This window comes from Balaenoptera ricei, chromosome 10, assembly GCF_028023285.1.
Source record: "Balaenoptera ricei isolate mBalRic1 chromosome 10, mBalRic1.hap2, whole genome shotgun sequence".
Taxonomy (NCBI): Eukaryota; Metazoa; Chordata; class Mammalia; order Artiodactyla; family Balaenopteridae; genus Balaenoptera; species Balaenoptera ricei.
Window position 1 is genome coordinate 44,836,814 of NC_082648.1, and position 24,499 is coordinate 44,861,312.

The 24,499-nt window shown below is 47.6% G+C and overlaps 1 protein-coding gene across 3 annotated transcripts; it reads left to right on the forward strand.

Annotated features, from left to right (window-relative positions):
- The first annotated feature begins 506 nt into the window (after positions 1-506).
- On the forward strand, positions 507-11,114 carry SOAT2 (sterol O-acyltransferase 2). 3 transcript variants are annotated; one of them, XM_059934617.1, is made up of 15 exons: positions 507-717; positions 1,174-1,229; positions 1,739-1,875; positions 2,227-2,286; positions 2,636-2,743; positions 5,205-5,481; positions 5,892-5,961; positions 6,392-6,476; positions 6,982-7,027; positions 7,239-7,368; positions 7,799-7,896; positions 9,007-9,105; positions 9,632-9,767; positions 10,308-10,453; positions 10,662-11,114. In XM_059934617.1, the coding sequence occupies exons 1-15, from the start codon at positions 609-611 to the stop codon at positions 10,710-10,712; spliced, it is 1,608 nt and encodes a 535-aa protein (XP_059790600.1). In that variant the 5' UTR covers positions 507-608; the 3' UTR covers positions 10,713-11,114. The 3 variants fall into 3 exon arrangements, with proteins under 3 accessions (XP_059790600.1, XP_059790598.1, XP_059790599.1); XM_059934615.1 differs by lacking the exon at positions 6,982-7,027 and having other exon boundaries at positions 7,313-7,368; XM_059934616.1 differs by lacking the exon at positions 6,982-7,027 and having other exon boundaries at positions 7,313-7,368; positions 10,391-10,453.
- Positions 11,115-24,499: the final 13,385 nt, after the last annotated feature.

Here is a 24,499-nt window from a genome sequence, read left to right on the forward strand (position 1 = left end):
TGCTAACCTAAGCAGGTGTAGGGAAGAGGTGGTGTTCAGGGCCCCCAGCACCTAGCCTTCTACTGGAGGGGCCACAGTACGGCAGTCGTCACAGGTACCAACCTCACAGAATAGTAATCACATGCACAGAAAGCTTTGTTGACAAGGTTCTTTCACGCACCTTATCATGGTCTACGGGAGCTGAGTGCCCTGATACCTGAAGATGTTTCTGACTCCTTCCCGACCTTCAGCCTACTGAGAAAGAGATTGGGAAGCAGCCATACCAGATGATAAGCCTCAGAGGAGCAAAGTCCCCCTCCCCGTGACATGTATGGGTGCAGAGCTCCCATTCCTGTGGGAGGGAGCTGGGCATCTGGGTGGTGGTTGGGCTATCTGTTCAAGGGTTGTGTCCATCCCTGTGACAGCCAGTAGAGCAGAGCCTGTAGCTGAGATGGTACTGCCTTCCGGAAGGGGATCATGGATCGGATAACTTATAACCCCTCCTCCTGAAAGGACTTTAGTCTTTGGAGCTGTCAGAGGAGCTGAGTGAGATAAGAGCTCTGCCAGGCAAGCCTGAAGGAAGGGAGGGAACACTTACCAGCTGCCGCTGCCCAGTCAAGACACACATCATGGAGCCAAGGGCGGCCCAACTGCGGAGGAGAGAAGGGCTAGGAGGAGAGCAGGAGGACCGGCCCTCCAGAGAAGGGGAGCCCCACTTTGGGAATGCAGAATGCCCAGGTGGGGCTGGAGGTGGGGTGCACTGTCGAGAGGGGGTTCCTGCTGTCTACCTTCAATCCTTCCTGCTGTCCTGGGAGGCCAGTGAAGGCAGATTCCAGCCTCTGCCCCCTAACTACCCAGCTGGGGAAGGGAGGAGAAAAGAGCTATTCAGTACCTTGCCTTATCTTTCTGACTCTTTTACCCCAGATGGTTATTAGAGTAGCTTCCTGTTCCCTGGGTACCCTGTTTCCAGGAAGGTCATCAGGCTCCCTGCTTGCCAGTGACCTCCTCACCCCCTGCAAAAATAACTTCCCCTTCTGATTGCTCCCCGCCCCCCCCCCCATGATACTAGATATTGACTGGTTGGGGGTGGGGAGGCTGCTGAGCACACAGAAAGCACTTCCTGGTCAGAGGATGCCTCTGGGTCTGCACTAGGCAGCAGAACCCCAACTCCTCCCCTTTGACCCTTTATCCTAGGAAACAATGAGACACATAGAGGCCCAGATTTGCTACAATGGACCCGACATATGCAGGTGAGGGAGGTCAGAGGTCAAAATGGACAGGTCCTGGAGTAGAGGGAGGGAGGGGTGAGGACTGGCTTGATGATAAAGACAATTTGTTCTCGGGTTCAAACCCCTCAGGTCAGAGCTACGAGTTAAGACAGAGGGGTTTGAAACACAGGTCATCAGGACAGGGGCCAAAGGTCAGCCAGTGAACAGTCTTCTGTTCGTGGGGCTAGAGGTCAGGAGAGGGAAGGCTGGGGTCAGGGAGAAGAGAGTAGGATCAGAGATGACAAGGTGGTTGAGGTTCAGACCCGGAGTCTGAAAGTATCTTTCCTGGATCCTCACTGCTGCCCTGGGAAACCAGAGGGAGTTAAACTGGGGGTGGAAACCTCTGGGCAGGAGCCATGCTTGTTCATCTTTCCATCCCTAGCACTTAGCAATGTGCCTGGCATGGAGGGAGGCTCAGTAAATGTTTGGTGAGTGGGAGGATGGCTGACTGGATGGAGGGACCGCGGGCCCTGCCCTGCTTTGTCCTGTAGGCTGTGAAGACGCAGTTGCTGGAACAAGCACAAGGCCAGCTGACGGAGCTGCTGGATCAGGCCATGTGCGAGGCTATTCAAGCCTACCCGCCACAAGACAGACCAGTGCCCTCCATCCCTCCAGATTCCTTGCGCAAGTAAGAGTCTGAGGAGCCAGGGGGCTGGGGAGTGGCTGCGCAGCCTCCTGCATCGTAAGGATTATGAGCCACAGATGCTATCCCATGTGCCCTTTGCCAGCACTGATGTAACTCCAACTTCAGTCTTCCCTCTTCTCCCCTTATCGCCTCTGCCTTCCTGACCTCCTCTGCTGGGCTTTGCTCTGCCCTGGCCCTCCCTGACCTTCCACCTGGTCCTGCCCGCTGGCCCTAACCCTGACCTTCCCCTACTACTGCCCTCGGCTCCCAAATATTGACATCCCGCAAGGCCCTACCCTCTGCCTACTGCCTTCTTCCTTTGGGTCCTGGCCCAGAACAACTGTCTCAATTCAGGACCCGGGAGCCATCCCTGGGGAAACGGAAAGTTTTCATCAACCGCAAGTCCCTGCTTGAGTAAGTCAAGGGTGAGGACGGGATGAGAAGAAAAGAAAGAGCTTTGTCTGGGGGGTCCAGGGCACCTCATTTGTCATCCTCAGGCTCTAGGTGGTTTGGGGGAGGACTTGGAGAAGGTTTCTAAGGTTCTGTTTCTCTGTCTGCCTTGGGTGTGATTGTGGAAGAAAGGCCACCAGGATGAGAATTGTCTGGGCTGGAAAGAGCTTTGGACAGAAGTCCTAGCCATATTGCAGCCCGTAGCTGCAAGTTCCCAATCACTAGGTCCCATCCCCACTTGTGTACAGTGCCTGAGCTAGTCTGCATGACCTTGAGGACTCTCCCACTGACACTCGGGCCCCTGTCCTTCCAGCGAGCTGATGGAGGTGCAGCATTTCCGCACCATCTACCACATGTTTATCGCCGGCCTGTGTGTCTTCATCATCAGCACCCTGGCCATCGACTTCATTGATGAGGGCAGGTAGGCCCCCCTCCCGCTCGGGATAGGCCCACAGGTAAGATCAGACCACCTGGGTTCCCGGTGTTCCACTTGCCACCGGCCTGAGAGAGCACGGGCCCGTTTGATTGTTAGACACACATCAACATTGCTTTCCAACCACCTTCCCACCCAAAAAGCCCTCTTAGCACAGCCTTGGATGGCCTTTGGTCTGTTTTCCCAGAGTTAGCCCTCTGGAACACTACTCCCCCACTCAAATCCTTCTCAATTGGACCCTTGTCCTGAGGCAAACATACATGTATGTGCACACACAAGCATGGATCTCACCCCACTGCTCTCACACAGTCCTTTCCAAGGCAGTGGTGTTCGGTTCAAGTAACCTCCAGTGAGCCCCTCCTAAGTACAAGCCCTGGGGGGCAGAGTGATGAGGGGCCAACCCCAGCCCTCTCTGTGAGGCACTCCCAATCTTGTGGGGAAGACAAGATCTTGTGCACACAAGTGCCTTGGTGGATCGCTTCCCCCAAAAAGCAGCTCCCCACTCTGGGGATGAGCCTCAGGGAGCTGTAGAGCCCTGGGGGTCTGGACTTGCATGACCCCACCTCACCCTACATATGGCTTAGGAAGCAGTAAAAGGAAGAGGACCAAGGATCTGCAGGTTCAGCAACAGCACTTCCTTTTGGCAAACTTGTTGTTCATCCTTATAATTAAGGATCAAATCTCAGGAAAAGTTTCAAATATATGTAAGATGGCTCGTTCTCCATCACCCCCCTCCATCCCAGACCACTCCCCAGGGGTAACATTTTTAATGGTTTTGAGAGCTTCCCTCCAGAGCATTTCGATGCATCCACTTCCAGATGTATATAAGAACCAAGGGAATGTATTTTATGGGGGTTTACATTAATAAGATACTGTACCTATTGTTTCCTTTTCACTCCCTAATGACCCATATTAGAGATCTTTCCATGTTGGTCCATTGATTTTAATGACCGCAGAGTCTGGAAGTGCCAGCTTTTGTTCATTTAGTTCTTTACTAATGGACGTTTGGGTCGCTTCTAATTTTCTAATTTTTCACCATTACAAACCATACGCTCTTTTTTGGCTGCACAGCGAGGCTTGTAGGATCTTAGTTCCCTGACCCTAGGGATCGAACCCGGGCCACGGCAGTGAAATCACTGAGTCCTAACCACTGGACCTCCAGGGAATTCCCCAAACCATATACTCTTTTTTTTTTTTTTAAGTATTTATTTATTTATTTATTTGGCTGCGCCGGGTCTTTGTTGTGGCATGCAGGATTTTTAGTTGTGGCATGTGGGATCTAGTTCCCTGACCAGGGATCAAACCCGGGCCCCCTGCATTAGGAGCTTGGAGTCTTAGCCACTGGACCACCAGGGAAGTCCCCAAACCGTATACTCTTTTTTTAAATTAATTAATTTATTTAGCTAATAATAAATTAGCTAAATTTATTTAGCTAATAATAAATTATTAATAAATTATAATAATTATTATTAATTAATTTATTTGTTTTATTTATTAATTTATTTTTTAATTAATTAATTTATTTGGCTGCATTTGATCTTAGTTGCAGCACACGGGCTCTCTAGTTGCCCTGCAGCACGTGGGATCTTAGTTCCCTGACCAGGGATCAAACCCACATCCCCTGCATTGGTAGGTGGATTCGTAACCACTGGACCACCAGGGAAGTTCCAAACTGTATATTCGTTTTTTTTTTTTTTTAATAAATTTATTTATTTTATTTACTTATTTTTGGCTGCGTTGGGTCTTCGTTGCTGTGCGCGGGCTTTCTCTAGGTGAGGCAAGCGGAGACTACTCTTTGTTGCGGTGCGTGTGCTTCTCATTGCGGTGGCTTCTCTTGTTGTGGAGCATGGGCTCTAGGCACGCGGGCTTCTGTAGTTGTGGCTCGCGGGCTCCAGAGCGCAGGCTCAGTCGTTGTGGCGCACGGGCTTAGTTGCTCCGCGGCATGTGGGATCCTCCCGGACCAGGGATCGAACCCATGTCCCCTGCATTGGCAGGCAGATTCTTAAGCACTGTACCACCAGAGAAGTCCCCAGACCGTATACTCTTAACCTAAGCAAACAAAACACTCAACAACCTGCTTTCTATTAATTCAAGTCTACAGCTCCAGACACCCCAAAAGTACAAAACTAACAAAAATCAAAGTTAAACTCTAGGCACCTCATACCCTAACACCGGTGGCACGGGATGTACTGAACCCTTCTGCAGTGCCACAGAGGGCTCTAAAGGTAATTTGGAAGCAAAGCCATCCCATGATTGAGTCTCCTCGGGCAATGCCTTGTTGCTAGAAGTCCTGGGCAACAGAGGTGCCATCTTGAACACTTTCAGAGATCGGGAGCTCACAACCTTGGCAAGATGCCTCAGTTTATCTTCCAAGAGCTCTGACTGCAGAGGAAGGGGACAAGGATGGGCCTCACACTTGTCTACTTTGTCTCTCCTTCCCCACTCCCAGGCTGATGCTGGAGTTTGACCTACTGATCTTCAGCTTCGGACAGCTGCCCTTGGCGCTGGTAACGTGGGTCCCCATGTTCCTGTCCACTCTGCTGGTGCCCTACCAGGCCCTGCGGCTGTGGGCGAGGCCCCAGTCCAGAGTGGCCTGGACGCTGGGGGTGGGCCTGGGCTTCATGCTGCTGGCCGGCCACACAGCAGTGCTCAGCATCCTTCCGGTCCATGTAGCAGTGGAGTATCAGCTCCCGCCAGCCTCCCGCTGTGTCCTAGTCTTTGAGCAGGTAGGTGATGGGCGGGACCAATGGTGGGCGGGGCCCCTGGGAAGGAGGGCATTGGATACTGTATTGGTGGGGGCGGAGCTAGTTACCAGGGGCAGAGTCCTTTGCGAGGGATTTGAGACAAACAGCAGGCTCCAAGGAAATGTAAACGAACCGGACCCTGCTACGCAAGTATAATCGATTGGGTTGGCCAGCTGGAGACTCTGCCCTTTCCGGTACCCCTTTATCCTCGATTCATCCCAGCAGCCGTCTGTGTTAGGCTATAAGACAGTCCAACAAAAAGATAAAGTATGGGCTTTGACTGTACAAAGTTTACAATCTGCCTGCCCCTCTCCCGTAAAAGAGACACAGAGAGGTTAAGTGATCTGCTCAAAGTCCCACAGCACCTTAACCTCTTTTCCATTCCATCTCAGGTCAGGCTCCTGATGAAAAGCTACTCCTTCCTGAGAGAGATTGTGCCTGGGACACTTCGGGCCAGAGGAGGTGAGGCCTTCAGCAGGCGCTGCTGTGAACTCAGTCCTCTTGGCTGGTTGCATGAAGCCACTAGCTGCAGGATCCTCATAAAAGCTCCAACCTCCTAAGGCCATCTTGCCCACGGGTCACAGCTCCGGCCCCCAGGTGGGCTCTGTGGGCCTTAGTCATTAGGCATTCTCTTAGGTCCCACCTCTGAGACCCCTCCCCTGCTGCCCAGGACTTCTGGCTCATTCTTATTAAGACCCAGGGTATGAGAGCCTTCCATTAGGTAGTCAAAACAGGAGAGAGAAGTGGATGGTGCAACTTGTGGGTGCCAAATGAAGCTCTGGCCACAGCAGGTCCTGTGCCAGAAGATGGGGGTGCCATTCCCAGCATCCCACCCAGCTGTGTCCTCTCTCCCTTCCCTCTTCACTGATGGACCCCTCTTACTCCTCCCCAGGTGAGGGGATCCGGGCCCCCAGTTTCTCCAGCTACCTCTATTTCCTCTTCTGCCCCACACTCATCTACAGGGAGACTTACCCCAGGTAAGACCCTGCACGCCCTTCCCCAAATGCCCAGGCCCGTCAGGGATCTAGCCCTTCTACTCTCCTCTCCCTGAGGTCTTTAGCCTCATCCCAGACACTGGCCACTTTCTCAGGCAGCACCCCATAATAAAAATGGGAAGTAAGGAGCAGGTATATTACCCCTTCTCCTTGCCCCAGCTCATGGTGACACAAGGGTGACTAACTGTCCTGGTTCGCCCAGGACTGCCCCAGTTTTAGCACTGAAATTCTTACATCCTGGGAAACCTCTCAGTCTGGAGCAAACTCCAGATGGTTGGTCACCTTAGTGGACACTCAAGCTAAAAATCCACTTGTCGTCTCTGTTATAGAAGGTCCAAAGTGTTCTAGACCCCCACCTCCCCAGATAATCCTCCCAGGCCTGAGCAATTGAGGGAGCTGTGGAGAGAGGGCCCCAGGTGCTGGGCCCCGGCCCAGGCAGGAACAAGATAAAAGGATGAGAAACATATTATCCCCATTGCTGCTGCAGGACACCCAGCGTCAGGTGGAATTATGTGGCCAAGAACTTTGCCCAGGTCAGAAGACGGGGTCAAAGGGTGGACTACCCGTGACTCATGGTGGCTGAGGGGACATTTCTGGGAGTGAAGTAAGGGAGGCCTGGGGGAGAGGTCAGAGGGTGGCACTAAGGAAAGAGGAGGCAGTTGCTGGGCCAGAGTCTGATTCCAGAAGGAGGGGCAGCAACCAGTGATTCCTTTCAAAGTTATGCGTCCTCCACCCCCTCCCCAGGCCCTGGGCTGCGTGCTCTATGCCTGTTTCATCCTGGGCCGCCTCTGTGTTCCTGTCTTTGCCAACATGAGCAGGGAGCCCTTCAGCACCCGTGCCCTGGTGCTCTCCATCATGCACGCCACCTTGCCAGGTATGCCCACCAGAGGCAGGGCTGCAGAAGGCTGCACCCTGGGGAAGGCTTAGCAGGGAACCCCTCCCTCCGCTCACTCTTAGTTTCAACACCTTTTCCCCCTGACTCTCCCTTATCTGCCCCCTCCTATGGTTGCTCATCGTCAGGGTCTCACTTCAGATTGCCACCTACTCCCTACCTTTCAACCACTCTATGAACTCCCAACGGGCAGAGGTTTTGACATTCATCTCTGTATCCCCAACATGTGGCATGGGCTTCATGAGCAAATGGAATGAATGAATGAGTGCATGAACTAGTGAATGATTAACAAATGATCGGTAGGGGTTGGGGCCCTGGTTGCTGGGTGAGGGCTTCCTGGGGGGACCCCTGGAGCTTCATGGGGGATCAGGGGGGCCAGGCTGACTTGCAGCCCCTTGTCTCCACTTACCAGGCATTTTCATGCTGCTGCTCATCTTCTTTGCCTTCCTTCACTGCTGGCTCAACGCCTTCGCAGAGATGCTACGATTTGGAGACAGAATGTTCTATCGGGTGGGGCCTGGACCTGGGCTACTTGGGAGCTGGATGCAGGGAGGGCCAGGGAAGGATGTGGGGAGGATGGTGGCTATGTTGGCTGTCACCTTGTTACCGAACCAGGTGCATTTGACCAATTCGCAGTAAGCCAGACACTAAGACACCAAGATTTACAGCAGAGAGAGGGTTTATTCACAAGGCAGCCAAGTGAGGAGAAGGGAGAACAATCTCATATTCGCCTCCCCAAAGGCCAGGGGCTTGAGATATTTATGGGATAAAGAAGCAAGATGATCTTAGGTATGGGGAAAAGTGATTGGAGGTAGAGAAAAGGTGAGGTAATCGGTGTTCTGCACAGGTGTATCTGAGTTACATGCTTCTTCATGGGATGCATGTTAAAAAATGGAGGCATTTAGCATGATCTGAGGGTGGAGTTTTTGGCCCTCTGATGTCAAAAGGTCATTCATCCGACACCTGTGCAAGCCCAGTTTTAGGGTCAGTGGTCCCAACCAGTCTTAGCCCGCTTGAACTAGACAAGAGCCAACTCCAAGTTCCTGGAAAACTTATGCCCCCTGTTACTATAGTGACCCATACATCAGAGGTGTTATCTATACGGGGCAGTTAAGGAGTCAAAAAAAAAAAAAAAATTTAAGGCTTAGTCAGTGAAGGCAGGTTACAAGCAGAAGGGTTTTTTTAACAAGCTGTTCCCTTACCTGCTGTTCTGTAAGACGAGCTCAGGAATTTCCATTAGTCACCAGTTTCTCTTAACCCTGTGGGGCAGGATTTCAACATCAGCTGTGCTGTCAATCTTCCACAGTGAGAAATGTGCTCCTCTGGGTATGGTTGTTTTGTCACCCCTCTACCCCCTGACCAGCCAGGGCTAACTGCTCTTGTGGGGATGCTAATTTGGAATCTTCTTCTCCTGAAAGGGAGAGTAGGAGGGAGGGCAAGGACCCCAGATGCTGAAGAGGGAGTTGGGAGGATGCTTGCTGTCTCTCTCCTGCTGGGAGCCAGCCCTTGTGGAGAACACTGGGACAGGGGGCAGGAAGCAGGGGAGAGAAGCTGGGGCCTGGGCAGAGACAGGGCCCTGATGCTCACCTCCTCTCCCCCCCTGAACCTCCCCCCCCCCAGGACTGGTGGAACTCGACATCCTTCTCCAACTACTACCGCACTTGGAACGTGGTGGTCCACGACTGGCTGTACAGCTACGTATATCAGGATGGGCTGTGGGTATGGGCTCTGCACACTCCATCAGCTCCCAAAGTTAATGGAACCTCTCTGGGGTATCCTCTCCTTCCCTTTCTCTGCACCATTCCTCTTTTCCAGACCTAGGGGCCCCTTTGACTTTCACCTGTCCCCATTCTACCCAACCCAATGGGCAGAAAGTCCTTCTTATGATCTAACTGCCTTCCTTCCTTGTCCTCAACTACACCTCCTCCACAGGGCATTTCTCCCCTCCTTAGCCTTCTAAGGAACATGCATATAGCAATTTTCAGTTACCAAGAATTTGCACATACTACATAATCTGCCCTGTAACCCTGAGAAGTAAGTATTATTATATCCCCTTTTGAAAGTTGCATCTAAGGCCCAATGGACTAATAAAATGCTCTTAAATAGGACATGTCAGCCCTTCTGATCGCAAATCCCATATTCTTTCCGCTGTACTACACAACCTCTGGCTTCCTTAAGGAGGGGGCTCTTTGTGGAGGGGGCTTAGGGAGACTCACTCCACCCTCCTCCCCCCGGCTCCTGCCAGCTCCTTGGTGGCCGGGCCCGAGGGGCAGCCATGCTGGGCGTGTTCCTGGTCTCTGCAGTGGTCCACGAGTACATCTTCTGCTTCGTCCTGGGATTCTTCTACCCTGTCATGCTGTTGCTCTTCCTTGTCATTGGAGGTGAGCTTGGCCTCTTTATGCCCCTGGAGAGGGAGACATCCAGAGGGAAGAGACCTGGAGTCCCGCTCCTGGAGATTCCAGACTGATGGGAGAGGCCATGTACCCAAGACAGAGGGGGAAATGTGTGTGCCTTCTGGGGGAAGGCATGAGAGTTGTGTGTGAGAGTTGGTGGGGGGTGGGGGACGGACTTGGGAGCAGGGAGGGAGGCAGCAAAGGGGTATCCTGGGGGATGTGGGAAAAGACTTCTGGCTGGAGAGGAGCATCTGAGCAGGGCACACATACAGGAAGACAAAGGGGAGAAAACTGGTGTGAGGTTGGGAGGTTTAGTAAGAGATCCAGGATACTGAAGTGTAGACTGAGGAATCCTGGTTTTACATGAGCCACTTGAGACCTCTGTGAGCTTCTGGAGCTGGGTTCAAGAGCTTCCTCAATGGTGCCTTCCTGTTCCAACTCTTCCCCGTGCCCTGAGATAGGAAGGCAGCCAGGAAGATTAGATACAGGTATCTGGAGCTGAGGTGACAACATTTCCTCCTGCATCAGGGCCACTGAACTTCATGATGCATGACCGGCGCACGGGCCCAGCGTGGAACGTGCTCATGTGGACCATGCTCTTTCTGGGCCAGGGTATCCAGGTCAGCCTGTACTGCCAGGAGTGGTATGCACGGCGCCACTGCCCCCTGCCCCAGGTAAGGGGCCATGACCCTCGCTCAGCTCCCCACCCAGGAGGACCTGCCTCCCCTTCAAAAGAGCCAGCCCCCTATTGTTGCCCAATTCCACAGCCACGGTCAGGAGCCAGGGCCCGGTTTGGGGGTGAGGGACGGGGTCCCGTGTCTTAGATGCACAGGGTGGGCACTGGGAGGGACCTTATTCACAACTCACCTTTCTCTGGCACAGACAACCTTCTGGGGGCTGGTGACACCTCGATCTTGGTCCTGCCATACCTAGAGGTCAGGGCACGCTCACTGCCCAGATGACACCACCAAGTCCTCTGCCTGCAAAGCCTGGGACCAGGGCTCCTCTCTGAATTCCCAGACCTAGCTCTGAGTCAAGGGGGCCTGCCATACCTGACCCCACCAGAGAACTCCAAGGACTGAGATCTGTGGACCTGTGGGCAGGTGAGCACAGACTCAGAATGGTGGTGGCTCTTGAGCCCCCAGCCCCGTGGGTTGGGCAAAGGGCCCCCTCTCACTCCATGGCTGTTCAGACTGGGGGAGACACGAAGGACCTTACAGATTTGGTGAAGGTGGGGTGACTTAAAGCAACTCGGGCCATCAAGGTCTGAGAGGTGTTTGTTTCTTTCTTTGTGCTCTTTCCAATACAATAATAAACTCTTTGTATCGCTTTTTATTCATTCGTTTATTCATTCATTCATCATTTGTTGAAGACCCATTTAAAAAAAATTATTAATTGAAGTATAGTTGATTTACAGTGTTGTGTTAATTTCTGCTGTACAGCAAAGTGATTTCGTTATACATATATATGCATTCTTTTTTATATTCTTTTCCATTATGGTTTATCCCAGGACACTGAATATAGTTCCCTGTGCTATACAGTAGGACCTTGTTGTTTATCCATTCTATATGTAATAGTTTCATCTATTAACCCCAAACTCCCAGTCCATCCCTCCCCCACCCCCCCTCCCCCTTGGCAACCACAAGTCTGTTCTCTATGTGAAGACCCACTTTTTTTTTTTTTTTAATCATCTTTATTGAAGTATAATTGCCTTACAATGGTGTGTTAGCTTCTGCTTTATAACAAAGTGAATCAGTTATACATATACAATATGTTCCCATATCTCTTCCCTCTTGCATCTCCCTCCCTCCCACCCTCCCCAAGACCCACTTTTGACAGGCATGACTGAAGACAGGCAAAGTCTGCAGAGGCAAGACTTTGTGATGGGAGGGGCTGAGGGTCTTGGGTGACATCCTCCTTTACCTATTCTATGCCACCCCATCTCCCCAAAACTCAGCTTCACCCCCTCTTCCACCTCTACTCCTTCAGATCACATTTCCCCAACCCTTGAATCCTGCTCCTGGCAACCTCCAGCACATCCTGAGAGGGCACATGGCTGGCCTCCTTTCCTTCAGAGGACCCAGGAGAGGAGCCTCCTGTACAGACCTTAGCCAAATCTTTTAACTTCGTGAACCTCAGCTTCCACAGCTATAAAATGGACATTTAGGCAGTTCGCTGGTGGTCTAGGCGTTAGGATTCAGCGCTTTCACTGCTGTGGTCCAGGTTCAGTCCCTAGTAGGGGAACTGAGATGCCGCAAGCCACGGGTTGCGGCCAAAAAAAAAAAAAGGACACTTAGGTGCTTTGTGACCACCTAGAGGGGTGGGATAGGGAGGGTGGGAGGGAGACGCAAGAGGGAAGAGATATGGGGATATATGTATATGTATAGCTGATTCACTTTGTTATAAAGCAGAAACTAACACACCATTGTAAAGCAATTATACTCCAATAAAGATGTTAAAAAAAAAAAAAAAGGACATTTAAGTTAGAAGTGTCTTGACTCTATGGGGACATACTGTTCCCTCATGCCCCTTTCCAGTCTACTCCTCAGCCAAAGGCAACTACTTTCTGATTTCTACCCTCATATATTAGTTTTGCTTCTTCTACAACTTCACAGGAATAGAGCTCTACAGTATGTGCTCCTGTAGGGATGTAGTCTTGCTTTGCTGAATATAGTTCTTAAGATTATTCCATGTTTTGGATGTATCAATTGTTTGTACTTTCTTCCTGCTCAGCAGTATTCCATTTATGAATATACCACAATTTGTTTATCCATTTACCTGTTGATGGACATTTGAATTGGGGTTGCTATGAATAAGGCTGCTCTGAAGATTCACGTACAAATCATTTTGTGGGTAAATTTTTTCATTTCTTTTGGGTAAATGCCAAGAAACAGAATAGCTGGATCATAGAGGTGATACATGCTTGACTTTATAAAAAGGTGCAAAACTTTTTTCCAATGTGGTTATATCGTTTTACATTGCCACCAGCAGTGTATGAGAATTCTAGTTGGGCACAGGACTTCTCACCAATGTTTGATTTTGCTAGTTCATTTTTATTTTGGTCATTCTAGTGGAGTGTAATTATAATTTACATTTCTCTGATAATCAATGGCATTGAACACTTTTCCATGTGTTTATTGACCGCTCATGTATCTTCCTTTATGAACAATCTATTTAATTCTTCTGCCCATTTAATTTTTTAAATTTTATTTTATTTATTTATTTTTGGCTGCATTGGGTCTTCGTTGCTGTGCACGGGCTTTCTCTCGTTGTGGTGAGCGGGGGTACTCTTCGTTGCGGTGCACGGGCTTCTCATTGCAGTGGCTTCTCTTGTTGCGGAGCACGGGCTCTAGGCACATGGGCTTCAGTAGTCGTGGCTCGCGGGCTCTAGAGCACAGGCTCAGTAATTGTGGCACACGGGCTTAGTTGCTCCAAGGCATGTGGGATCTTCCCGGACCAGGGCTCGAACCCGTGTCCCCTGCATTGGCAGGCGGATTCTTAACCGCTGCGCCACCAGGGAAGCCCAATCGCCATAAACATTTAACAGTATAATATTTTGCCAGGTTTGTTGCTCACTGCTTGTTCTTTCTCCTTTTCATCTTCCTCTATCTTGACTTCTCTGTTCTCTAACCAAAATTTTCTTGAGTAGTTTCCTCAGGTGAGATATGGGATTGATATACTCTCTGAATCCTTTATATCTCCATATATCTTTCTTTCGTGCTAACAGGTGAATGCTTCCTCAGCTGGGTATGAGATTCCGGGGTAGCCATCCTTTTCTCTCAGTATTCCTACTGTTAACTTCCAGTGTTGCAGATGAAAAGTCCTGTGTCAATCTGATTCTTTTCGCTTTGTAAATAACTTGCTTTTTCTTTCTAGACACTTGAAAATATCTTTCTTTAATCTTGGAATTCAGGAGTTCCATGCTTAGATGTATGTCTTCTCTTTTTGTATCTTCCTATGCCCCTTCAGTCTGCAAGCTCAGAACTTTCTTCAGGTCGGCAAAATATTCTATTTTTAAAGTATAGCCTCTCCTCCATTTATGCCTTTTCTTTCTTTTGGAACTAAAATATTTGAATGTTAGGATTACTGGGTCTCTTCTCCAAATCTCATATTTTCCTCATTATTTCCATCTCTTCATATTATTTGCTCTGTGCTTTGAAATATTTTTCCACTTCTTCTTCCAAGCCACTAATTTGAGTCCTGCCAGTGACCAGACTTCTTTCTTTCAGTAAATAGGCTGATTTTTTTGTTGTTGTTGAAAATAATGTTTTTTTGGTTCCAGAAGGTATTTTTGGGGTACAGTACTTGAATCTCTTTAGCTGCTCCTAATATTTTCTTAAGTTGTCACATACCTCTTCAGTGGTTCCTGTGCTGTCCCATAGGCAGGAACACCAGCTATAATGACCTCATCCCTGTAGGGCCAAGGCCCTCTGAGTCATGTTCTTCCAGTATCCCTACAGTCCTGACCTCTGCTCAGGGGCTCTCCAGAGCTGGTCTCCAGGCTCCTGTGTGGTGAGAATGAGGCAGCTCCTCACCTGTCTCCACACCAGGCCTTCCCCATACTAATGCCAAGTCCAAGCCTTCACTTCTATACCCTGATGCCACTGGTCCCAGCTGCAATATGGCTAAGAAGAAGCACATGTTTGGAGATGGAAGTAAAAAATCCCCTTAGAACAGTGGTTCTCAAATTTGAGCATGCATTAGAATCATCTCCAGGGCTTGTGAATATGGATGGTTGAACCCCACCCCAGGAGTTTCTGATTCATGAGGTCTGGGGTAGGGCCTGAGAATTACTAACCAGTTCCCAGAGAATGCTGTTGCTGCTGATCTGGGAACCACACTCTGAGAACCACTGCGTTAGAATACACCAAACCAAGCCCTCCTCCTTCATCTTCTTCAAAATTTTACCTTTTTTTCTCCGGTAAGGAAATTAATCCAATAGCAGGGAGATATCATCTCCTTATTTTATATTGGGTTCTTCAATTTGTTCATGATACGGAGGCCTGTACACAGCTGGTCTCCATCCAGACCCCCTCCTCCACCAAAGCTCTCACAGGCCCTTCAAGACCCTGACTCCCAGTCTGAGAAGGGCACCCAGGTAAGGATGCCTTGAAGCTGGGCTGAAGTGGAATAGAGGTGTCAGGGGAAAGGCGTCCTGAGCCTGTGCAAAGGAGGACCCCTTTCCCCTGGCGGCACCCTTGTTTTACCCTTGTACCCAGAGGGCAGCATCGGAGCTGCCCGGCACTCCCTCCACGACCCCCTGGGGTCAGTGGGGACTCGGGGTGGAAGCGCCTGGAGTGGGGATGAACGTGGGAGGCAATGAGGGCTCTCTGGCCACCCTCCTGCCCAGTGGGGCTCTGCTCCCGGGCTAGGGCTAGGAACCCCGTCTTCCTGTCTGGAGTCTCCTTGCCCTGCCCCACCTGTGTCCCCAAACTCTGTGCCCACTCCCTTGCTTCAATCACACTCTCTTTACCCCTTTGATTCGGTCCTCTGTTTTCTCCAAATTTCCCTGCCTGTCCAGGAACCCCCGTATAGCACCCACTCCACTCTTCTGTGGTCCCCTAATTTGCGCTGGCCCAGTGGTCTATGAGCTCCATAACACCTTCACATCAAAGGCCAGTCTCTCTCACCATCTCAAACACTTAGTCCGTTTGATGAGTTCTGGGCACCACCCTGTCCTTTTCCCTATCAAATTTCTCCCATTGGCATCCAGATATGCTCCTCTACTACAATCATCTCTTCACCCCACATTCTCATCAAGCTGTCTCACTTCTCAGCTTTCTGTCATAGCCAAACTTCTGGAAAGAGTTGTCTGAGCTCCCTCTTGCTGGCTTCTCACACCCATGGGTCTCCATATTTTAGTATGGGTTGCTTACTCCAGTTCCCGTCCCTTACTGCCATTTCCTCTGCACCAAACGTATCCGCTCTAATACATGACAAACCTATACATATTCTTGAAATATACGGTGTTGTACTGCACCTTTTTAATTTATATAAAGTAATTTATGCCATAATTCTCATCCCATTTCATCCATCGTTTTAAAAGATGTACAACGGTGTTACAGGTAAAGTTAGTTAATTTCTGCTGATAGTTCATTCCATCATATGCATGCACCACATTTTATATATGTCTTTTGGACATTTAATAGTGGATATTTAGCATGGGCTTGAGGAGACAGGGGTTCTCTGTGGGATTTCCTAGGAACTTGTTCTTAAGACATATTTAATTTCATTAAGAACAGCCAGATGTTCTCCAGAATAGCTAGACTTAGAGCCATTTACATGTTCACCATCATTCCATGAGGTTTCCTCCATTTTAAAAGCAGGAGGTATCTAACTTAACGTTGCATATAAATAGCCAGTTGTTCCACCACCATTTGTTGAAAAGACTGTACTTTCTCCACTGAATTGCCTTTGCAACTTGGTTAAAAACCAATTCATCGTATATGTATGGATCTATTTACGGACTCTCATTTCTGTTCCATTTATCTATAATTATGCTAATACCACACTGTTTTTTTTTTTTTAAAGGAAGTGGGAAGGAGAAAGGATTTTTTAAAATTAATTAATTTATTAATTAATTAATTTATTTATGGCTGCATTGGGTCTTCGTTGCTGCGCGCGGGCTTTCTCTGGTTGCGATGCGCAGGCTTCTCACTGCGGTGGCTTCTCTTATTGCGGAGCACAGGCTCTAGGCGGGGGGGCTTCAGTAGTTGTGGCACATGCACTCAGCAGTTGTGGAGCATGGGCTTAGTTGCTCCGAGGCATATGGGATCTTCCCGGACCAGGGATTGAACCCGTGTCCCCTGCATTGGCAGGTGGATTCTTAACCACTGCGCCATCAGGGAAGTCCCACTCTGTCTTGATTACTGCTTTTTATTAAGTCTTGAAATCAGGTAGTATAAGTCTTCCTATTTTTTCTTTTTCAAAGTTGGTTTTGGCTATTCTAGATCACTTGCGTTTCCACATGAATTTTAGAATCAACTGTTAATTTCTACAAAAATCATACTGGGATTTTGATTGAGATTACATTGACTTTCTAGATCAGTTTGGGGAGAACTGACATCTCAGCAATATTGTGTCTTTCAATCCATAAACATGGTATACCTCTCCATTTAAGTCTTGTTTAATTTCTCTTAGCAATGTTTCTAGTTTTCAGTGTATAGAATTTGCACATCGTTCGTCAGAGTTGTCTCTAAACATTTCATTTTCTGATGATATTGTAAATGATATTGTCTTTTAATTTCAACTTCCAATAGTTTGTTGCTAGTATATAGAAATACAACTGGTTTCTGCATTTTATATCTTGTGTCTTATAACCTCGCTAAACTAGTCCTAGTAACATTTTTGTAGCTTCATCAGAATGTTCTAAACAGATGATTATATCACCTGCAAATAAAGACAATTTTACTTTTTCCTTTTCAATCATTATTTCTTTTATTTATTTTTCTTGCCTTATTGCCTGGGTAGAACCTCTAGTACAACTTTAAATAGAATGAGTGAGTGTGGACATCTTTGCCTTGTTCCTGATTTAGAGGGAAAGGTGTGTATAGATACATATATACATATATATGAGCTATTTTATCAGTTTTATTCAAATATAATTCACATACCATTCAATGTATCCACATTAAAAGGGTACAAGTTAGGGCTTCCCTGGTGGCGCAGTGGTTGAGAATCCGCCTGCCAATGCAGGGGACACAGGTTCGATCCCTGGTCCGGGAAGATCCCACATGCCACAGAGCAACTAAGCCCGTGCGCCACAACTATTGAGCCGGTGCTCTAGAGCCCGTGAGCCACAACTACTGAGCCCACGTGCCTCAACTACTGAAGCCCACGTGCCTAGAGCCTGTGCTCCACAACAAGAGAAGCCACTGCAATGAGAAGCCCGCGCACTGCAACGAAGAGTAGCCCCTGCTCGCCGCAACTAGCGAAAGCCCGCGCGCAAGAACGAAGACCCAACACAGCCAAAAATAAATAAATAAAAATAAATAAATTTATTTTTTAAAAAAAAGGGTACAAGTTAATAGTTTTAGTATATTCACAGATTTGTGCAACGATCTCCAGAATTCATTAATTTCAGTACATTTTCATCACTGTCTCAAAAAATCTTGTACCCATTCCCCCAATCCCTCCAGCTTTGGGCACCTGTTTTCTAAAGTGACTGTACCAGGGCTTCCCTGGTGGCGCAGTGGTTGAGAATCTGCCTGCCAATGCAGGGGACACGGGTTCGAGCCCTGCTCCAGGAAGATCCCACATGCCGCGGAGCAACTAAGCCCCTGCGCCACAACTACTGAGCCTGCGCTCTAGAGCCCGCGAGCCACAACTACTGAGCCCACGTGCCACAACTACTGAAGCCTGTGCACCTAGATCCTGTGCTCTGCAACAAGAGAAGCCACCGCAATGAGAAGCCCGCACACCACAACGAAGAATAGCCCCCGCTCGCCGCAGCTAGAGAAAGCCCGCGTGCAGCAACGAAGATCCAATGCAGCCAAAAAAAAAAAAAAAAATTATAAAGGGCTTCCCCGGTGGCGCAGTGGTTGGGAATCTGCCTGCTAATGCGGGGGACATGGGTTCGAGCCCTGGTCTGGGAAGATCCCACATGCCGCAGAGCAGCTGGGCCCGTGAGCCACAATTACTGAGCCTGCGCGTCTGGAGCCTGTGCTCCGCAACAAGAGAGGCCGCGATAGTGAGAGGCCCGCGCACCGCGATGAAGAGTGGCCCCCGCTTGCCACAACTAGAGAAAGCCCTCGCACAGAAACGGAGACCCAACACAGCCATAAATTAATTAATTAATTAATTAATTTAAAAAAATTATAAAAAAATAAAAAATAAAAAAAATAAAGTGACTGCACTAGGTTACAACCCCACCAGAAGTGTATGAGGTTCCAATTCCTCCATACCCTCACCAACACTTGCTATTTCTCTTTTTAATTATAGCCATCTTATTGGGTATGAAGTGGTATCTTGTTGTGGTTTTTATTTGCATTTCCCTGATAATGATGTTGAGCATTTTGTCAGTTGCTTATTGGCCATTTATATATCTTCTCTGGAGAAATGTCTATTCAGATCCCTTGCCCATTTTTTAACTGGGTTATTTGTCTTTTATTACTGAGTTGCAAGAGTTCTTCATCTACTCTAGATATAAGTCCCTTATCAGATATATGATTTGCAAATATCTTCTTCCATTCTTTAGGTTTTCTTTTCACCTCCTCGATGCACAAACTTTAAAGCACAAAAGTTTTAAATTTTGATGAGATTCAATTTATCTATTTTTTTCTTTGGTTGCTTGTGCTTTGGTGTCATTCGTAAGAAGGCTTTGCCTGACCCAACCTCACAAAGATTTACTCCTCTATTTTGTTCCAAGAGTTTTATAGTTTTAGCTCTTACATTTGGTTCCATGATCTATTATGAGTTAATTTTTGTGTATAATGTGACAAGGGGGTTCGACTTTGCATGAGGCTATCCAGTTGTCCCAGCATCATTTGTTGAAAAGACTATTCTTTCCTCTAATGAATTGTCTTGGCATCCTTGTTGAAAATCAATTAAGTGGAAATGTGAGCGTTTACTTCTGGATTCTCAATCTATTCCGTTGACCTGCATGTGTATCCTGTAAACCACATTGTCTTGATTACTATAGCTTTGCAGTAATCAAAGCTTCCATTGTAATCAAAGTTCCATTCAGGACATGGTACTGTCTCAGCATTGATGTGTGACAGTATGTAGCAGAAGGGAACAGCACCACAACACCTCCAGTTGACAGTAAAAACATTTAAACCTCTGAGCCAACTTTAAAATGTATGTGATTATAAGAAAAAACTAAAAATACCATGCTACAAACTAAGGAAATGTGCAAGCTCATTATGCTGGCACCAGAGAATTTGCTAAAAATGAACTTCAGGAATTTTTCAAAACTAGGCCATCAGACTACTGGATTCCTCTAACATGTGGAAACTGGATCTCAAGAGCCAAAAAAGTATCAGTCTAGAAAAGAAAGAACAGAATTATTGCATTTGGGGTATAAAATTAAAGAGATGCTGGCTTGTACAAACAAAAGATATTCCTCTTTTTTTTTTTTTAAGATTTAGTTATTTAATTTATTTATTTTTGGCTGCGTTGGGTCTTCGTTGCTGCACACGGGCTTTCTCTAGTTGCGGTGAGCGGGGGCTACTCTTCGTTGTGGTGCGCGGGCTTCTCATTGCGGTGGCTTCTCTTGTTGTGGAGCATGGGCTCTAGGCACGCGAGCTTCAGTAGTTGCGGCACGTGGGCTCAGTAGTTGTGGCTCGCAGGCTCTAGAGCGCAGGCTCATTAGTTTTGGCGCACAGGCTTAGTTGCTCCGTGGCATGTGGGATCTTCCTGGACCAGGGCTCGAACCCGTGTCCCCTGCATTGGCAGGCAGATTCTTAACCACTGGACCACCAGGGAAGTCCCAGATATTCCTCTTTAGAATAAAATACATCTTCTGCTTAAGAGACAGACACTTTTGTGACCTTGTCAAGAACCTGAGCTTTGCCCAGCCTCAGCTGCCTTATTTGTAAAATACGGCTTTAAAAAATCTACCTAAAGGCCAAGGTTGTACAGATGAGTACCTGTTCTGTCCTTTTAATTGCAAGACCAAAAATTCTATGAAACTTGGAATGCTAATGCTAAACCAGGGTCTGCAAGGGCATTGCCATCTTCATACAGTACCCAATCTGCAAGGTTCTCCACTTAACATTAAAAAAAACTCTCTAAAAAAAGAGATGAATCAACTAAGCATCCCAACTCTGTACCTCACCCCCCACCTACCATCCTAGTTTATCAACCTATTCTCTCTGCTGCCCCTGTGCTAGCTCTCAGGGGAACCGCATTTCCCCCTTTAGAACTCTGGCTTTTTGTTTCCCTCAGCACAGTTATGATGGGTTAGGAGATCCAAAAGGATGTTAGTTTAAATTTTTAAATTACGTGAATAGGGAATTCCCTGGTGGCACAGTGGTTAAGGATTCACCTGCCAATGCAGGGGACACGGGTTTGAGCCCTGGTCTGGGAAGATCCCGCATGCCGCAGAGCAACTACGCCCGTGCGCCACAACTACTGAGCCTGCACTCTAGAGCCCGCGAGCCACAACTACTGAGCCCACGTGCCACAACTACTGAAGCCCGCACTCTTAGAGCCTGTGCTCCACAACAAGAGAAGCCACCACAATGAGAAGCTTGTGCACTGCAACGAAGAGTAGCCCCCCTCGCCACAACTAGAGAAAAGCCCACGTGCAGCACCAAAGACCCGACGCAGCCAAAAATAAATAAATAAATAAATAAAGTACATGAATATATCCAGTACCAATGAACATACCTGGTGCCTAGATTGTGGTTTCTAAATGCCGTTCTCCAGTAAAAGGAATCAGGGCTCCTTGCTGATTGCAAGACTGGGCAGAGAAGGGACAAGATTTTTGCTGTGCCAGGAGGAAAGGCAGTGTTTTAAAAAAAAAACAAAAAGTCATGTTTAAAGGACATGGGAGCCAGATTAAAGCAGCTCTCTATGGTCAAAACTGGGACAATCTGAGCATTAAAAATAAGTAAGGTTAGAAATGGATTATAAGTTACTTAATAAAACAAGGGTCTGGGACATCCCTGGTGGTCCAGTGGTTAAGACTCCGCGCTCCCAATGCAGGGGGCCTGGGTTGGATCCCTGGTTGGGGAACTAAGATCCCACATACCGCAACTAAGCCCACGCGCCGCAACTAGAGAAGCCCGCGCACCCCAACGAAGACCCACCGCAGCCAAAAATGAAGGGTCCATATTGAAAAAAATATATGACTAAATGAATAAGGAGAAAGGAGGGCTCTTCTTTATAGTCAAATGCCAAATTATAAAAGTGGAGGGAATGTTGGAGTTAGAAAACCACCATTTGGCAATCATTATGATAAAAGTTGGTTTGGCAAGCATTGTGAATGGATACTAAGTCTAGATGGGGAAAATATGAAGAGGAACAGGATATCTGCAAAATCTCAAAATGTCTCCTCACAGATTATTAGCTGCAAAGGGCACAATAGTAACCATGCCTTGCAGAAGCCAGACACCACCCTGACCACTTTTGACTTTGATCAAAGTTACATCACCAGTAAGGAGCAGATGGACATTGTGGCCCTCGTGATGTGCTTCTCTGAAAAGGACACACGTGACAAGTCATATTGCAGCTTAGAATGCTAACCTGCATCCAGTCGTGAGGAAGCATCAGGAAAAAACAAACTGATGAACATTCTATAATATAACTGGCTTGTATTCTTTTAAAATGTCAATGTTAATGATACAGAAAGGCTGGAAACAACATGATCCTGGACTGGGGTCTTGTACTGGAAGGGGGAAATGCCATAAAGAGCATTGTTGGGACAATCAACAACTTTGGAATATAGACTTTATTTTATCTATCATCTATTTATTTATTTATTTAGGCTGTGCCGGGTCTTAGTTGCAGCATGAGGGCTCTTTGTTGTGGCACGGGCTTCTCTCTAGTTGTGGTATGTGGATTTTCTCTCTCTAGTTGTGGCGTGCAGGCTCCAGAGGGCATGGGCTCTGTAGTTTGTGGCACGCGGGCTCTCTCGTTGAGGCGTGGGAGCTCAGTAGTTGTGGCGCATGGGCTTGGTTGCCCCGCAGCATGTGGGATCTTAGTTCCCCGACCAGGGATCGAACCCGCGTCCCTTGCATTGGAAGGCGGATTCATTACCACTGGACCACCAGGGAAGTCCCTGGAATATGGACTTTAGATGAAAGTATGGTGTCAGTGTTAAATTTCCTGAATTCGATCATCATATCATGGTTAAAATAATATTCTTGTCCTTGGGAAATATGCACTAGAGTATTAAGAAATAAAGAGGCATATTGTTTATAACCGACTCTCAAACGGTTCTGAAAAAAATAAGTTATAGTACATACATAATGATAAAGAAAATTTGTCAAAATGTGAAAATTGATAAATTCAGGTAAAGAGTATATAGACGTTCTTGCAACTTTCCTCTAAGTTTCAAATTATTTCAAAATAAAAAGATTTTTTAAAGGTATATAAAGAGGAGAAATAGCCAGCTTAGGACCTAGGGCGCATAAGAACAGTTCCAAGTGTCCAAATTCTGACTTTACTGTAGTTTGCACCCTTCCATCCACTCTCCTAAAAAGACTCTTACCCCAACCTTGCCATATCCAAGGTGCCCCACCCAGCTTTTAGCTTCCCAGCCCTTGGCCTACCACCCTGTGAAGTCACCATTTTCCTTCCCCAGTCATGGGGAGGCTAGCCTCTTGAATACTTTGACCCCTTTAAACAAAAGAGAAAACCCACTCAAACATTGTAATTCACCCAGGTGTTCCCAACGACCTTGTTTTCTGTTTGATGGTAATACGATTTCTCCAGGCCAAGGGCAAGATGGGTGACCAAACCTGTGAATGCCTTCATTCTTCCCGCAAGCAACAGATCCACAGCATACGGTTAATAAAATGGCCCTGATACCACACACTATGAATTATGTACACCTGTCAACAGAAGCAGACTAGACCCATGGTTAAGAGCCAGAGGAAGATGGTCTGAATTTGGCTTTGACCCACCACTTAAAAGATGTGTGACTGAGAGCAAGTCAACTAGTACCTGGAGCTCATTAACCATTCACTTAACATTACCCACCTTGTAAGTACCAGACTCCACTTTCGGAAGCAATGATACAAAATCTCTGCTCCCAGAGCTTACATTCTAGCTGAGTGAGACCAGGGGAGGCAGGTGTAGGGGAAGTAAGTAAGTAAGTAAGTAAGTAAATAAATAAATAAATAAAATACAGTGTATGCCAGATGCTTATACATGCCATGGAGAAAAACAAGGCAGATGTAACAACAGAGGGTGAAAATGTAATTTTAGATCAACAATTCAAGGAAGGCTTCAATAAGTCGGTGACATCTGAACAAAAATCTAAAGGCAATGAGGGAGCGAATCATGTAGATGGGTGAACACCCAGGCCAAAGGGGCAGCAGGTGCAAAGGGCCTACAGCAGGGACAGGCCTCAGTTGAGGGATGATTGCTTTAGTCTTAGGTGGGCTCTTGGAAGGCAAGAAAAGGAATTACGCACAGCAGGAGCTCAGTAAATGTTGATGGGAGAGAAGAAGGAAGAGAGAGACTACCATATTGTATCCAGAGATTTTAAGATTGAATTTTGGGAATGGAGGAAAAGAAGAATCCGTTTCATAAAGCTGGAGAAAAATAGATGATTCACTGATTTTATGTCCTGTCTTTCTAGCCTTCTCTTTTTTTTTTTATTTTAATTAATTTATTTATTTAGTTTCGGCTGCGTTGGGTCTTCATTGCTGCGCACAGGCTTTGTCTAGTTGCGGCAAGTGGGGACTACTCTTCGTTGTGGTGCATGGGCTTCTCATTGTGGTGGCTTCTCTTGTGGAGCACGGGATCTAGGTGTGTGGGATTCAGTAGTTGTGGCGCGTGAGCTCAGTAGTTCTGGCGCACGGGCTTAGCTGCTCTGTGGCATGTGGGATCTTCCCGGACCAGGGATCGAACCCTTGTCTCCTGCATTGGCAGGCGGATTCTTAACCACTGCGCCACCAGGGAAGTCCTCTAGCCTTCTCTTAAACATACTTCAGAGATGGAGATGATTCAAGGAATTTGAAGATTTTCATTTTTGTTTGGCTTTCTGGCTTTGCTTTGAGCTGAAAAATAAGGACTTTTTTAGTTTGCTTTTACTATGTTTAAGACAT